The sequence below is a fragment of the Laetiporus sulphureus genome (assembly GCF_001632365.1).
Source record: "Laetiporus sulphureus 93-53 unplaced genomic scaffold LAESUscaffold_26, whole genome shotgun sequence".
Classification (NCBI taxonomy): Eukaryota; Fungi; Basidiomycota; class Agaricomycetes; order Polyporales; family Laetiporaceae; genus Laetiporus; species Laetiporus sulphureus.
In genome coordinates, this window is record NW_024468535.1 from 74,210 (window position 1) to 88,690 (window position 14,481).

Below are 14,481 nucleotides of genomic sequence, written 5' to 3' on the forward strand. Positions count from 1 at the left end.
GCAGACTGGTAGGACTTGACTTAGTGCAATGTAGTGAACCTACAAATGCCGGGCACAATGCGGAAAGCATAGGACCATCAACGCGGATGTAATTATCAACTAAGTACAACGACGACAGCAAAATAGCCAAAGGTGCATTATGGCGGAGAATGAGGCTGTACGGGAACGTTTGAGCAATTCTCCACTGCGAGTATTTAGGATTCTTGATAACTCACCGCACCATCCGTTTGTTTGTAGACTGATCTTCTATGATGCTTCTTATGTCCTGCACGAAGCCATTTAAAGTTTGAATCATGTTTCTCCTCTCCTGCGGCACCAGCCACTTGCTCATTCTTGGACTCGCTCTCATGGCCATGCTTTTCTTCGTGTTCGTGCTTGTCTTTACCTGGGGTCTTGCTCAAGAAGTTTACCATTACCGTCCATAGATTGTTTCCGCTGATAGTATTCTCGTCCGCTAGGAATGCCTTATCAGCTATCCGAGCTAAATGTCGCGCCTCCTCAGTGTCCCTTCGTGCGACGATACTGCTTGCTGGAGGCTCCTCGTCTTCGTCTAACGCCCAGGCCCATGGCCAACTGCCAACACTGACAAGGCCTTCTTGTAGTCCCTTCGGTGCATAAGGCTTTGTGTTGGAGTCGGAAGCATTATCGTCTTGAAGAAGGTATGCTTGCAATTGCTGGATATTATGTAGCGTTTCGTGCCGTGCTCGGGTGAGGTTTCTTCGCCGTTTCTTCTCGATGTTCTTGACAACATGCGCGAACTTCCTCGTGAACTTCTCACGTCCGACGAAGTACCGACGCATGACAAGCTCGGAGATCTCGCCGATGAGCTCTTCAGGGAATTGAAGTGCCGGCAGCTCTTCTTCTGGCTCGAGTGGTCGAATAACTCCGCGGGTGGAGACTCGTTCTCGAATCATACTGTCCTGCTCATCCGAGATGATATGATCAGATCAGTCGGATTACGAGCCTGAGCACTTACCAGGCCGTTCTCATAAACAGAGCCCTCTCCCGCCTTACGTACGGTGACATCGCCGTTTGAACCTGACTTTCCAAAGCGTGGTCCAGCAACGTCGCTACCTTCTGACATCCCCCCTTCATAGTGCTCGACAACTTGAGAGGACTGTCCCGCTGCTCGATTCAAGAATGTACTCGCGCGCGTGACGCTCACGCTAACAGTTCTTCTCAAGCTTCGTCTGCCAGATTTAACGGATCTACGGTCATCTGATGGCCCGCCTAACGTGTGTAGGAGATTAGTATGAGGTCTTTGCTCTGTAGTTGAGAAGGGGTGGTCATCCGTAGGAAGCCGCGGTGACGGAACAGATGCATTGACATCTTCAGAAGATGGCGATCCAGAGAGGTAAGGGCTGCTGTCAGTTGGAGAAGCCACGAAGGGTATGTCGCCAGACAGATTTGATGGGCGGGTTGTAGGCAAAGAGCATGTGATGTACTTGCAGAACGTCGCAATTGCCCGGTAACAGTATTTGGCAGGAGTCGTGAAGGCAAACAAAGTCGGAAGAGTATGCGCAGCATCTTGGGATGGAAGTGAGCGGCCTAGCGCGTGTACGAAACCACCATCGCTCACCGTCATACACTTGCAAATGCACTTTCGTTGGGCCATAGCGAGATTCTATGCCTTCCAATGCTGGATATAAATTACGGGCCGATTCTTTGACGTGGTATCTATCAGGATAAGCAGCCTTATGAGCACTGAAGCCAGAAAGCGTGTGATAAGCATCTTGTATAGCATGGATTAGAGATGGTAGAGCCTCACAAATAAATGACTTCATCTCTAATCACTTCTTTATCACTTGCGATGACAAACAATGGAGGCAAGCCTCCCAGATAGGAGACCACAGGGCTCACGAGTGGATGAGTGAGCAGGTAGTTCGGAGTGTACAATTGGATTTGTTCCTCGATCTTCATCACCTCACCCGAGGTCTCACAAAGCGTGATGGTTTGATCACGCACGGAAGAGGGAGTCGGTAGCGAAGCAGTAGGTCCGAGATGCAATGTCTGGCCTGTCGGAGAAACAACGAACTGGTAGTCGGCATTGTCTCGGGCATGTTCTTTGACCTCCTGTGGGGCAGGTCCCTGGTGGGCGACATTATCTTGTGCATGTCCTTTGGTCTCCTGTGAAGCAGGTCCCGCATTCTCTGGGCCCTTGCGCATATGGAAGATCTGGCGGGCTTTGTGGCGAATGGTATTTTGCACCTCCGTGGTGAGATCATCTGGAGGCGGCGGCCATAGCGTGCTAGGTTTGTGAAACGAGAGCCCGTATGGGGGTAAAACATCCTACAGCAAATGCGTTGATATAGACCCGTCTATCATCTCTACGTTGCGGCACGCACCGTGGCATTATTGGTATGTATGCTAGGAAAGGAATGCGTCAGATCGCACCATGGAGATATTAGCACCGCGCCAGCAGGCATCGGAAGTCCACTGTCGCGAATGATCTGTAGCAGAGCGATTGACAAGCCGCCACCAGCGGAGTCTCCCGCTACGATTATATTGCCAGGGTCCACGGGACTATGCGACGCACCCTCAGGTGGTCGGATCAAGTACAGATCTGCGCGATAGTGAGAAGCTGGACAACAACGCATCAAATGACAACCCACAAGCGGCGAGAAAGTCTTGAACAGCGCAAGGGAATGGATACTGTGGCGCAAGGCGGTAATTGATAGCTAATACGTTTCTCAGCATTGCACGCACTCCCGATGAACGAAATAACCATACTGAAGGCACGACCATTAATCTTGCGAGCATAACGCTCAATGCTAAATCTATATTTACAACAGTGAGTGCGACGCAGTTGATTTGGCTAGGAATCACGTTATACCTCTCCTGGTCGATACTACCGAAGTAATAGCCACCTACGAAAGGAATTGAGTTACATCGAAGCAGACGAGACAGCGTTTTTACCTCCGTGAGCATACAGGATACATGGCATCTTGTCCATCTCCGGTTCATATATAGCGGGTCCCTCTTGGCCACGCCCATCGCTGCCTGTCCTATGCAGGCTTCCCTTGTGCGAGTCACTCGATGCTCCTTTTGGGTGATTCCTGAGGTGCTCCTTGTGACGTCGCTTAGCCTGCTGCCAGTCTTTCTTCGCAGTAAGCCACTCTGCGTCGACACTGCCGAAGTCAATGCCTATCGTACATGCAGACCGAAGGGCTAATCAAGGCAGAACCTACCCTCGGATGCCGCGCACCTGCCACCATTTGGTCCCTCCGACGACGCGTTTCGTCACTTCTGGTCCACCGAGGGCTTTAATCAGATATGTCGCGGCATCATCGCAGCAGGACATGGGAACGACGAGACGGATGACACGTGTCCATGGCGGAGAAGGAGTGCGTGTATTCGAGAATTCTTGTAGGTCCTCTACTGTGTGTCTGCACGGAATACACTACGTCAGTATTCGAAATCGTGCGCGATGACAACAGAAGATGCGGGCGATTGGAACTACGCAAGATTCCTGGTGGTGTTTGACTTAGTATATATAGCATTAGCATTCGTTCTGACAGAAACCAGGCTTCGAGACGAACTCTCTCATGCTACTTGCTGCATCAAAGAATGCGGCGATGAGTGATTGTATCCGTGTGGCCCAATCATGCAGATTTATGGATTGCTGCATCTATGACGAATATCTGCCGCACCTCAGGCCGCCTCGGCGCAGCACGTCAAGATATCCAAATCCCCAACAGCTGGGAATTGCAACAGCCCCAAGCAAGCAATGGACAAGGTCCTTGACAGGATTAGCCGTTTCTGGAGCGTTTCAGTGTTTACTCAAACATCAAGCAGTAAACGTCCTCTCTCCCCTTTCACTAGTTCACGGGCATCAGGACGAAGCTGAAAGGCTCGCATGCGAGAGTCCTGTGGCACATTGGCGCGTACGGGAATCTAGCAACCCCAGGAATGAAACTGCTCTTGGAACAAGCGGTAGTGTGAGGAATTCCCCGAGGCAAGATTGCAAGCACCGAACGTCGCTAGAGATAAAGACTTCAACTGACGTTGAGTCAAGGCCGATAATATGATACTATGCACAACAAGCACGAACTGAAGGCAGCAGCATTGATAGGCCTGCTGGTGAATGAACACAATATGGCGCAACTCACTTCGTAGCGGCCTCCATGAACGTCTAGAAACCGATGATCAGACTAAATACAAGTCTTAGTGAGTGCCTGCATACCTTGATGATATGAAACGCCTCATCGTACAATAACTCGTCCTGGCTCAGCTGCGTCACACCATCCCCCCGTTCCTTCAAGATGCGTTCGCAGTAATGCTTCACCAGAGTCTCGAGCACCAGAGGACCGAGCTTGAAGCCCGCCTGGCCGAGCAGTGAGTTCAAAGGCATTCTATCCTTCCTCAAAGCAGCGAAAAGCGTCGACCACGTCGTAGTTGAAGTACATGAGGTGTAAGACGCCAAGTTGCGTCGGGCAAATATTGATTATGCAAGGCGGCCCTTGGGACTCCGGCGCCTGCAATTAATGTAAGTCTGAAAATTCAAGGTTACATTAACATACGTTTAAAAATGCGGCGCCAATACTACCCTTCAGCGCCCACCCAGCCTGTCCCGGCCAGCGGATTGTGTCGTCTAGATCTGCACGCCGAGAAATCGGAGACATCCGATGAAACACTGCGGGAATACAGCTGACATGAAGCTCTACGTGCTAGCCGTAGTATCCTGTCTCCGTCATTACCAGGATGCGCATTGAATCTCGTACATGGCATCAACATAGTTCCCACTGCAACTATGGATCATCTCAGAAGAAAGGCCCTTTACACGACTGCAATATGATCTACTCAAGCGAGGACAATCATCCCAACCGTGTTTTCTATAGTGCTGATTTTTGCTAAAAGAAATCCTTAGACCTGTGCCCATCCTGTTGAGAGTGCCTGCCGCTTCATTTACTGCAGAGCTCATTCACATTATGAACAGTCTGGATTCATCTGTGGGCCGGCATGTTTTGAATCGAGAAAACGCGTGACAGAATCCCAAAGCCGCCTCGCCGATCTGTGGCGATGTCACCATGCGACTCGTGGTTGGCTTCTATAGGCTTTGCCTGTACCTTAGCCGTTGTCGGAGCTCTACTACGTGACGATGACCGTCTAGACTTTGCATTACGCTTCCATCTGCCAGTATCCTCCCACTCGATCATTCTCCGACAAGCTATCCTGCTCAACTTTTGGGCGATCTTTCTCCTTATTCGCTAGCTGAGACGTTTGCACACACTTCTATCTAGATCTCGAGCGATTGGGTAAAGTATAGAAACTTGTTCGCGATGAACGAGAGATTCTGCAGACTACTATAGTAGTAGCACCGAGCTGGTGCAGCATTCCGGGAACTGCATTAGTGCCCAACAGTCGTTGCTGTGTGATTCAATTGCTCTGCAATAGGGCGATGCACGCATCCGTCGCCGCTTCAAGGTGTTCGGGTGCTAGAGGCCAGCTATTTCTGAGCACATGCGTCGTCCAAAGTGTGCGCCCACTACGCATGTGCGTGGCTGGTCCTTCCGTCTTCTTCGTGGTAAGGTCCGATTTGTCTCCGCGATGCTTACCCCAGTTCCCAAGCTACTGGGCAACGACCCTCACCTCTAGATACCCATCCGTGCTACTCGCAAAGTAGCCCCCGCAGCGAAAAGCCATGATAATTATCGACCAGCTTCAGCAATGGGAGCGTCCTCGCCCTCTGGCAAAGCACTTGGGTATCTCAATTACGACATGTGTGCTCTACTTCATATCATTCCTTTTGTATTTACTCGTCGCTCTCTCACTCCCCATCATCAAGTCGATATTCCTCTTCGAGATCAAGTTTGGCGTAGAGGACGGCGATGTCGCAACCGCTGTGGCGACAGATCTACGCTTTGGTGTATGGGGCGTCTGCGCTCTAAGCGTCATCCCTGGCTTCGAGGTCTGCTACGGACCAACGCTGGGTTACACCATTCCAGAAAGCATCCTCACCTTGACCGGCTATCCATCATTGGTGGAGGACGTAGTGGAAGCGTTGACGGTCTTATTGGTTCTCCATCCTGTCTGTGCAGGGCTCTCATTCCTCTGCATGTTCACGTCACTTTTCCTCGAGTCCCACGCAATGACGATCATATCCCTCATCATCTCCATCCTCACCATCATCCTTGGCTGTGTGGTCTTTGCAGCTGACCTCGCATTGGTCATCGTTGGGAGGATCAGGATATCTGCGCTGACGGATTTCTCATACTACGTCAATTGGGGTCCTGGCGTGTGGATGATCCTCGCAGCCGTCATATGTCTCTTCGCAGGAATGGTACTCTTAAGCATGGTCGTCTGCGAATGCTGCGGAGTAGGCGTAGAATATGACGATGAAGATGAGAAGGGAGATTGGAAACGCAGGTCAGTGTACAACTCATTGTGACTGATGCCCGTAGTTGACCAATGGAGAACATAGGTTCACCAAGATTGGCTCTCGTCTCCCTGAGATGCGGTCTATCCTCTCTCGTTCGAGCAAGTGAACGGCATGATCGTTCCTTGTGTCGTCAACAGATATATTGCTATTCATGACATGATGACCTTCACGACGTTTTACGACTCTAATGATTGCCATCTTTATACCTATTGTGTGTAGGAGTCTGGCTACCAGATCTCTGTCCTTGCAAATACACCATCCCCTTCTAGTACGCTGTATCGCATTCGGATCCCTTATACTGACTCGAACAGTCTGCTACTGCTAGTGTTCACCATATTGTGGGTTCTAGGCTCAGTCGTGTGTTGTACGTGACTTTGCGAGTAGAAATCAGTCCGTATGAACTTGTACTATGAGTCCTTTTGGTTGGATGTTGACAATGGGAGACTTCATAAACACTGTCTTTCTAATGACGTTCGAATTTATGAAGCCTTTTGAACTGACATACCCCAATTGAGTCTGACCAGACACGCCCTCATGGTCAACAAAAAAAACTTGCAGATCATCGCACGCGGTGGCGCAGTCAGCATAGAACAGCTCAGCCAGCAGCGATGTCTGATTGATGGTGACTTGTAGCGGATATGCTGCATTCAACGTTCCTTGTACTGTTGAGGAAACATTAGTCGGTCTCCTTTCCTGCTGACAGAGCTGTTACGGTTACTTATGTGTCCATATAGCGCGGAGAAGTGCCTGGAGATTCTCGACAAAGCCGTTGAAGGCAGCCACAGCTAGTATACCTGCTGCAGGTGGCTGTGTCGAATAGCTGCTACCGCAAAAACCCAGATGGGAAAGAGAATGGTCCGTGGACAATGAAAATACTGGAAGCAAATTGAACCCAAATCTAAACCCGCTGCAAGCGAATGTCTGCTCACCGCCGTGGAGTTCTGATACCACTAATGCCCTACAGTGGCCTGTACGCTGGCATCTAGCGCAAAGATGCCCACAGTCTCTAGCACCATCACCGCGGGTGCCGTGAGGTGCAACTCTTCCCTGACTAGATGGTGAACATCTTGGGGAACGATCCAAGTCCTCTGCAAAGCGCTAACGTTCAGCTTCACAGAAAGTAGTATGCCTGGTGACTGATCGAGATCCTGCTTTGGCCGTTCGCAAAGAATGAATGTGTTTCAAATTTTAGGCAGCATTACGGTAGGACACGTCACGGTCCCCCTACGCCTGCAACAAAATGGCACTTACATTTTTGATGAGCTGCAGTTTCCTATTTAGATTATTGTTATTTAAGGAGAGCAAGCTAATGATGCCAAGTTGTTCGACTGCATTATCTCGATGAGAGAAGCTGTCGAGAGCGCTAGCATCGCGGATCCGGACTCCAGAATTCAGCATTGAAGGCGGGGTAGCACGGCTAGCAATTTGTGCACCGTCGTAAAAGAACCATCGTTGGGATGGGTGGGTCCCGACGAGGAAAAAGTCACAACGGTCAGACATTGTGACTTCTTTCCTTCGTTAGATCTGCGCATTGGTACGTCGGCCATCAGGTCAAGCTGTACACCTTTGAGGCATGTGGACCGTACATACCTGGTATCGGAGCAAATCCGCGGTGAGTCGCTTGACGCGAAATTTTCCACGTCGCCATTGCTTGCCAAGAAGGCAAGCTGGGAAGAGCAGATCATGGACAGCCTGCTGCACTGTATCCATCCTTCAGTCTTCTGCACGGCGACGTCAGCTTTGGGCACATTTTCGTCGAGTCCGAGTCGGACAACGTAAGGTTCATCGACTCTAGGTGTAGCAGGCTATCGCCTTCTAATGAAGCACACTGTTCCCTAGCACGCTATCATCCTCTCCGCCAGATATGATGGAGACACGCGACGGGATCTTGAATGACGCCCCAACCTTTGACATTGTATTACGTTTCATGGAGATCGGACGCGTGCTGTAGAAGGAGAACGAGCCTATGTCTGCTTTCGCCACTGGATATGAATGTATGTCACAGCTTTGGAAGCTCATTGAACTTTACGTGGAAGAGCGCACAAGTCGATGCAGGACACTCCCAGTGACTGATCAAAGGAGTACCGAGTACTCCTTCTTGAATACCTTGTGACCAGTATCGTAAGTAATAACATTGTACTTGTAGATCATCGGACTTAACGTTAGTTAGCGTGCCGTTTTCTGTTGTACACCAGCTGCACTGTGCGGATGACTCGCATCATGGATGTTGTATTTCTACAGGCCCTTGTACGCCAAATTCTAGAATTGCGTGTTCCACGTTCTCGTATAAGTCGCCATGTCAGCCAATCCTTCCTTCCATTGACGCTTTCAGCCACATGCTATGAATTGGAGAGAGAATTCCCCTCAGTCAACTGTTAAGGCAGGACGCTGCAGTAATTATGGGCGCTTCTATCCGCCATCACGACCGACTTTGTTCCCAATAAGGCATTCCCTTTGAACTGTCGGCGCCACCACGACACAAGGGAGCATTGATCTTGTACTGTGGCTGGCTCTTCTAGCGCATACGGCAACTAGAAGCGCACTGATAGATGAAGGACGATGGTAGGGTGACGGTATATAGAGGAGAACAGGACGGAGATGGTCAGCACGCTTGCTCGTTGATCGAACTCGTCTCGTCCTCGCAACTCCTCGTCCTCCACTGTATCATCCTCTTCCATTATCATCTCGTGCGCCATGTTCCCTCGCGTCTCTCAGACATTCACGCTCCTTTTGATCTCTGCAACTCTCGGTATGTCCGCCACGATCTCATCAGTGACATCATGGCTTTAACATCTCCTTGCTCTAGTTTGCGGATCACCAGCACCAGCACCCATTGATCCTACTCTCGCACAAATTATCGCAGAAAACAAGAACACGGGCTGCACGGCACCAGGTGGATGTGCAGCGGTCAGTGTCCTCTACCTCCCTTGGCATTTTCGAAAAGAGCTCATCTCGTGCTCACAGTCACAGAACAGCTCAAATTCTACAGAGAGCCTCGCCACGTCTGCGGCTGTCTCATTGACCACATCGCCAGGCTCATCGAGCGCATTGGCTGCAGCTCTTGCGATTGCGGGCGGGCTTTCTATCACGGCTCTTCTATAAAGGACCCTTCACTGTTGATACCCGGGACGGACAACCATCATGAACGGTTATGTCAATACCACACGATGTAAAAAGTACCACCATTGTATACCATAGGATACAGCTTCTATATTCATCTAATACCTGCAACGACCGCAGATTCTAATGTGGGATCATAAACCAGCAAGGAGGCCCTCTTCTCCATCAGTGCCCACAATATGCCCGCCTCCTTCAATCTCCATGCACCCGATATCGTCTCTGCCCTCCTCTTTCAGGAATCCGTCGACCTCCCGCATGGGCTTACCTGCTCTGAACTCCGTCACCATATCCTCGCCGACCGCGCTCAGCCACTCGATGATCGGCTTCGTGACCCAACGCTTTGCCTGCAGCCCACCAGCCGACTCAAACCAGCCGAGATGCCCGCCCTTCTTCGTCACCGCGAGCGCGACGAACCCGTTCCCGCCGACGTCGTACGGCGGCTCGCACTGCACGATCGGGTCGTCCGAGTCGTTGATCGCGAGGAACGGAACCTTAATGCCCGGGAGCACGGTGTGGCACGACGCCCATTCGTAGTAGTGCAGTGAAGTTGGCATAGGGAATAGCGGGGACGACCCGCCGATAAGCCGCGTCATGTACTGGTCGAACAGCCGAATGGGCGGCTTGTCGAGCGCGAGCGTCGTTTCGACGGCTTTGCTGACGGGGTGGTCGGTGAAGGTGACGAGGCGGTGGGCGTGTTGCCGAATGATACCTTGCAGGTTCTGGCCCATGCCTGCTGAGTAGACTGTCCGGTGAAACCATTTGCCTTCGATGCTACGACGAGTCGTGATGAGTGATCACGCTGAATTGCTGACATGGGGTGTGCTCACCGGTGGCTGTTCACGACCAAGTCCCATGGCTGGGAAGCTGTGTCAGTATCGCAGAGATTGAATGAAATGTTGCGTACATACACAAGCGAGGACGCATCCAGCGATCATACGACAGTTCTCGCCTTCCTCGGACATATATCGCGTCAGGACGTTCGCACCCAGGGAGAATCCGACGCCGATCAGCGGTGCTCTGGGATACCGCTTCCTGATGTAGTACACGGCCACTCGGATATCATCGGTATGTCCGGCAGAGTATAGCTGAGGACTTGTGAGAGGAACTCCGGCACCTAGTGCAAGTCTATGAATCAATGCATGGATCGACATGCTTGAGAGGCCGAGAACTTACAACCGCGAAAGTTGACGACGACGCCTCGGTATCCAAGTCCGCCTCTCTCCTTCGGCGTGCACGCCGGGTTTAGCACAGCTCGCACGTACGACTCGTATGAACCTATTCGTCTTTTGAGGCTTCGCTGTGGTAATGAAACCCTCGCAGAGCGCACCTCCCGTGAGTCCGTGAAGAACGACAACGATGGGAACATCGTCGTCTAGCATTTGCTCGTTCTTGGGCGGCGTGAAGTCGAGACCTCTGGTTCAGATAGAAGTCGGGAACCAGCCTGCGCGAACAAGCTGATAACACGTACATTGTTCCTCCATCAACTGTGCGAAGCAGAGTCCTGCTGACATCAGACAGTGTTGAAATACGAGAATCCTTCTGCTTACCTATCGTATTCTACCTTATCGGCCTTGGAGAAGTCACCCAACACGCAGTATCCGACCTGTAGATGACCGCTATTCTCACGATCTCAATGACAGTTCTATTCAGAGCGACCCGAAAGCAGGGCTACCTGAATAGCCACCACGCAGGAATGAACGGCTTTAGAAGACTCGGACAGCGTGTCTTGACGAACGTCTGCAAGGACTCCTGCCGGGTCTCCTTCGAATATGCCGAGGTTCTCACATTGATCGTGTTCGTTTTGCTCGCAAAGTAGAGTGTAGGCAGGAAATACGTCAAGGGATAGAGCAGGCTGATCAACAGGCCCATGGTGGACGTGGTCGAGGAAAGAGAGCGGTGCTGAACCAGGGTTGTAATCGCAGCATTAGAGGGGCAAGTGTAGCATTCCCCGTATTGCAGATTGCCCGAGAATCATATGCGGGGAAAAAGATTTGTTGACTGCTGGCTTCCAGACGGTCGACATATCATATCTGGGTCTTAGGTGTTGATACCGCCGAACCAATCCCCATGACTGGCACTCCGCTCACGCCGGTGGCTCTGGCTCGCTGGCCAAGCGAGAAGTGCACTTACGCACCAAGAATCGCAGGCTGTGTGCACAAAGTTCCGAGGACATCTGCAAAGTCGAATGCCAGTTCCAGTCGCGAGTCGACGCGAATAGTGTACGTGTGTGTGACAAGCATCACGTGCGTTTCAAGCGCGTCTAGTCACAGGCCGTCGTCACGCATTTCTGGTCCATCCTCTCAGCAAGCCTCACGCCTCCTCACGCTCGCGACTGGCTCGAAGAGAGGCTTCTTTCTCCCCGTTTACACACTTACGCCGAGGAGGATTCACGGTTGCATGTAATCTGTCTGATGTACACTTCGCGAGTCAACAAAATTCCCTGCATCCTGACAAGCGCTTCGCTATCCCCGGATCCCCAAATGAAATGCTTTGGGTTGGCTCCGTCGATGTCGCGTCTCACTTGCTCCCGTGCTATCGACTACAACCATGGGCCTTGCACTGAGCGTGCTCGCGGCGGCGTATGCCCTGTGGAAAGCGTACAGTGTGCTCTCAGCGTGGTACTTCCGTACGAGGCTCTACTACTACCCCGCCTCGCCAGTATCTGTAACAGTCAAGGACACGGGAGGGAAGGTTTACAGTGAATCATTGCGGACGTTCGTCGAGACTAGATGCCCCAGTCTATTCAGAGAGTTCCGGCCAGTGTGGTGGTTATTCAGGTTCGTCTCGCGTCCGTGATGCCGTCTCGGGATTGACAACAGAGTCGGGTAGTGGTCACCAGCAAACTGGCTATTCGGTTATTGGGGATTTCACCAAGATAGACAAGGTAGAATATGAGAGGTGAGCAGACGCGTCGGCGGTCATTGAGCGATTGTTGGTTGTTCATCGATCTCCCGGAGGCGATGACTTGGTGTTGCGATAGACCTGCCTCCACCTTCTATCCAGCCCAGATGAGCAGATAAAGCTCGGGCTTGATCCTTGAACTTAACATCCCGGACCAGGATAGGGTCAACGGGTCGTAGCATACCTCCTCTGTTTGCTAGCCCAGGTGAACTCTTCGACAGCATACAAGCTTCGAACTAGAGTTCACTCTCTTATCCGCTCCCCATAAGTTCGGGTAGCAGTTTCACAAGCCTCGAATGCCTAACAATACTGCTGTTGATCCTTATGGGCCATTAGAAGGTTCATGAGCTCTGTATGAGCTATGCGCGAAGTGCCCGCCTCTCTATAGCCAGCATACACCCTTTGGATCTGACAAGAAGCCAATTGTTGCTAACTCCTGGTCATAGGACGCTTCTACGCACATTGGATGGTGGCACGATGTGAGTTCCATCCTGTCCTACTGTCTGCTCATAATTCCATGTAACATTCCCCAAGAGGACTGGACTTCACACCTCCAGAAAGCAAAGAGAAGCTACCAGACGAGACACCAATTGTCGTCGTCATGCATGGCTTAACTGGGGGTGAGTTTGACCGTACTCACCTCTAGTAATGTGACTGAACCTCGCGAATCCTAGGATCATATGAGTCATATGTACGAGCTGTCCTTGCCCCCGTGTGCACGCCAAAGGGGCAGGGCGGGCTTGGCTACAGAGCCACTGTGGTCAACTTCCGTGGATGTGAGCACACTAGCTGTTTTCCTGCCTCTACGTAGGCTGATCATCGATACGATCAGGTGCAGGAATCCCGATTACTAGTCCACAACTGTACTCAGCTGGACATACTGAGGACATTCGGGTTGCAGTGTATCACATCACGAAGCGCTATCCGCGAGCCCTTCTGCTCGGGTTGGGCTTTTCGCTTGGCGCGAACGTGCTCACTCGATACCTGGCGGAGGAGGGAGAGAACAGCAGGCTTTCATCTGCATGCGTTCTGGCTTGTGTATGTTCGCAGTCCTGCTGCGCTCCATTTGCAATATGACTGACCTGTTTGCAGCCATGGGATCTGCTCAAGAACAGTGAAGCGTGAGTATTCGCATCATTGGCAGTATTTATGTCTCATAACGGCTTGCATTCCAGGCTCGAGGGCGGATGGTTCCATCGCACGGTCTATTCTAGCGCGCTAGGCTCTAACCTGCAGGGCATCGTCAAGAGACATGCGGATTCTCTCAGCAAGTTCAAGGACCACCCAGTTGGCCAAGCCGTCGCGCCCTGCGTCGCACTCAAATCTCCCACCATGGAGATGTTCGACAACACATTCAACCGCATCGCAGGCGGGTCGATGCCACCATTCCCGTTTCCGGACGCGCAGGCGTACTATGTCTGGGCGTCGAGCCACCACGTCCTCCCTCGCGTGCGCGTGCCGTTCCTCGCGCTCAACTCGGAGGACGACCCGATCGTGCAGGTGCTCCCTATCGAGGCGGGCGGGAATGAGTACGTCGTGTTTGCGGTGACGAAGAAGGGCGGGCACCTTGGGTGGTTTGAGGCGGGGAAGCGGAGGTGGTTCACGAAGCCGGTAATGGAGTGGCTGAAGGCGGTCGGCGAGGACATGGTGGTGGGGAACAGAGATGGCAAGCCAATTTATGAGGTCGATGGGTTCCTGAAGGAGGAGGGCCGCGATGATATTGGATGCATGGAGATTGAGCGAGGCCGTCGCGTTGTCGATGTGGAGGCCCAGGATGGCGTTCTCTCTGGTCTATGACCGTGCTGCATTATCTGACCATTGATGTAGATGTAGACTTAGAACTGATTGGATTGCTTCTTCTTCTCTGCCAACACTCTTGTATGACCCGCCATCAAGTTGATTGTCGGTGGCCAGCACTTGTGCGCCAACGCATGCCTTTCTCCTTCCCTCTCCTGCAGTATCAAAGTCACTCTGCTCCATCTGTCTGTACTCGCAATCCAATCAATGCCAGTCCCCTTGCGCATACCAGGCTAATGTGTCCGATGCCGATGCTATGGCTTAGCACATGCCGCCATTGTAAG

General features: G+C 51.8%; 5 protein-coding genes across 5 annotated transcripts; 3 read left to right on the top strand and 2 right to left on the bottom strand.

Annotated features, from left to right (window-relative positions):
* Nucleotides 1-194: 194 nt before the first annotated feature.
* Nucleotides 195-4,351, bottom strand: LAESUDRAFT_702142 (alpha/beta-hydrolase; the record flags this gene model as incomplete). Its single annotated transcript, XM_040906470.1, has 12 exons — nucleotides 195-923; nucleotides 977-1,527; nucleotides 1,580-1,704; nucleotides 1,769-2,289; nucleotides 2,346-2,563; nucleotides 2,613-2,678; nucleotides 2,731-2,777; nucleotides 2,834-2,867; nucleotides 2,917-3,128; nucleotides 3,189-3,386; nucleotides 4,110-4,132; nucleotides 4,184-4,351. The coding sequence occupies 12 exons, from the start codon at nucleotides 4,349-4,351 to the stop codon at nucleotides 195-197; spliced, it is 2,892 nt and encodes a 963-aa protein (XP_040763094.1).
* A 1,290-nt stretch (nucleotides 4,352-5,641) lies between these two features.
* Nucleotides 5,642-6,485, top strand: LAESUDRAFT_737504 (uncharacterized protein; the record flags this gene model as incomplete). Its single annotated transcript, XM_040910796.1, has 2 exons — nucleotides 5,642-6,366; nucleotides 6,422-6,485. 2 exons carry the CDS (start codon nucleotides 5,642-5,644, stop codon nucleotides 6,483-6,485), a joined length of 789 nt encoding a protein of 262 aa, XP_040763095.1.
* Nucleotides 6,486-8,916: 2,431 nt separating this feature from the next.
* LAESUDRAFT_225976 (uncharacterized protein) lies at nucleotides 8,917-9,557 on the top strand. The gene is made up of 3 exons (XM_040901643.1): nucleotides 8,917-9,128; nucleotides 9,186-9,286; nucleotides 9,350-9,557. The coding sequence occupies exons 1-3, from the start codon at nucleotides 9,074-9,076 to the stop codon at nucleotides 9,479-9,481; spliced, it is 288 nt and encodes a 95-aa protein (XP_040763096.1). The 5' UTR covers nucleotides 8,917-9,073; the 3' UTR covers nucleotides 9,482-9,557.
* On the bottom strand, nucleotides 9,258-11,670 carry LAESUDRAFT_681306 (AB-hydrolase YheT). The gene is made up of 9 exons (XM_040905760.1): nucleotides 11,172-11,670; nucleotides 11,047-11,115; nucleotides 10,968-11,000; nucleotides 10,827-10,912; nucleotides 10,673-10,774; nucleotides 10,408-10,613; nucleotides 10,327-10,355; nucleotides 9,344-10,270; nucleotides 9,258-9,286 (listed from the first exon to the last, which is right to left on the bottom strand). Exons 1-8 carry the CDS (start codon nucleotides 11,366-11,368, stop codon nucleotides 9,634-9,636), a joined length of 1,359 nt encoding a protein of 452 aa, XP_040763097.1. The 5' UTR covers nucleotides 11,369-11,670; the 3' UTR covers nucleotides 9,258-9,286; nucleotides 9,344-9,633.
* Nucleotides 11,671-11,813: 143 nt separating this feature from the next.
* LAESUDRAFT_726991 (AB-hydrolase YheT) lies at nucleotides 11,814-14,209 on the top strand. The gene is made up of 8 exons (XM_040909139.1): nucleotides 11,814-12,276; nucleotides 12,329-12,397; nucleotides 12,847-12,879; nucleotides 12,935-13,020; nucleotides 13,075-13,176; nucleotides 13,233-13,438; nucleotides 13,493-13,521; nucleotides 13,576-14,209. Exons 1-8 carry the CDS (start codon nucleotides 12,047-12,049, stop codon nucleotides 14,195-14,197), a joined length of 1,377 nt encoding a protein of 458 aa, XP_040763098.1. The 5' UTR covers nucleotides 11,814-12,046; the 3' UTR covers nucleotides 14,198-14,209.
* Nucleotides 14,210-14,481: the final 272 nt, after the last annotated feature.

Coding starts and splice junctions, on each gene's coding strand:
- LAESUDRAFT_225976 (XM_040901643.1), top strand. CDS start 9,074: ATGTTCCCTCGCGTCTCTCAGACATTCACGCTCCTTTTGATCTCTGCA. Junction 9,129..9,185: donor TTTGATCTCTGCAACTCTCG/GTATGTCCGCCA, acceptor TCCTTGCTCTAG/TTTGCGGATCACCAGCACCA. Junction 9,287..9,349: donor CACCAGGTGGATGTGCAGCG/GTCAGTGTCCTC, acceptor TCACAGTCACAG/AACAGCTCAAATTCTACAGA.
- LAESUDRAFT_681306 (XM_040905760.1), bottom strand. CDS start 11,368: ATGGGCCTGTTGATCAGCCTGCTCTATCCCTTGACGTATTTCCTGCCT. Junction 10,913..10,967: donor ACAGTTGATGGAGGAACAAT/GTACGTGTTATC, acceptor TATCTGAACCAG/AGGTCTCGACTTCACGCCGC. Junction 10,271..10,326: donor TTGGTCGTGAACAGCCACCG/GTGAGCACACCC, acceptor GACTCGTCGTAG/CATCGAAGGCAAATGGTTTC.
- LAESUDRAFT_726991 (XM_040909139.1), top strand. CDS start 12,047: ATGGGCCTTGCACTGAGCGTGCTCGCGGCGGCGTATGCCCTGTGGAAA. Junction 12,398..12,846: donor GACAAGGTAGAATATGAGAG/GTGAGCAGACGC, acceptor TCCTGGTCATAG/GACGCTTCTACGCACATTGG. Junction 13,439..13,492: donor CTGCATGCGTTCTGGCTTGT/GTATGTTCGCAG, acceptor ACCTGTTTGCAG/CCATGGGATCTGCTCAAGAA.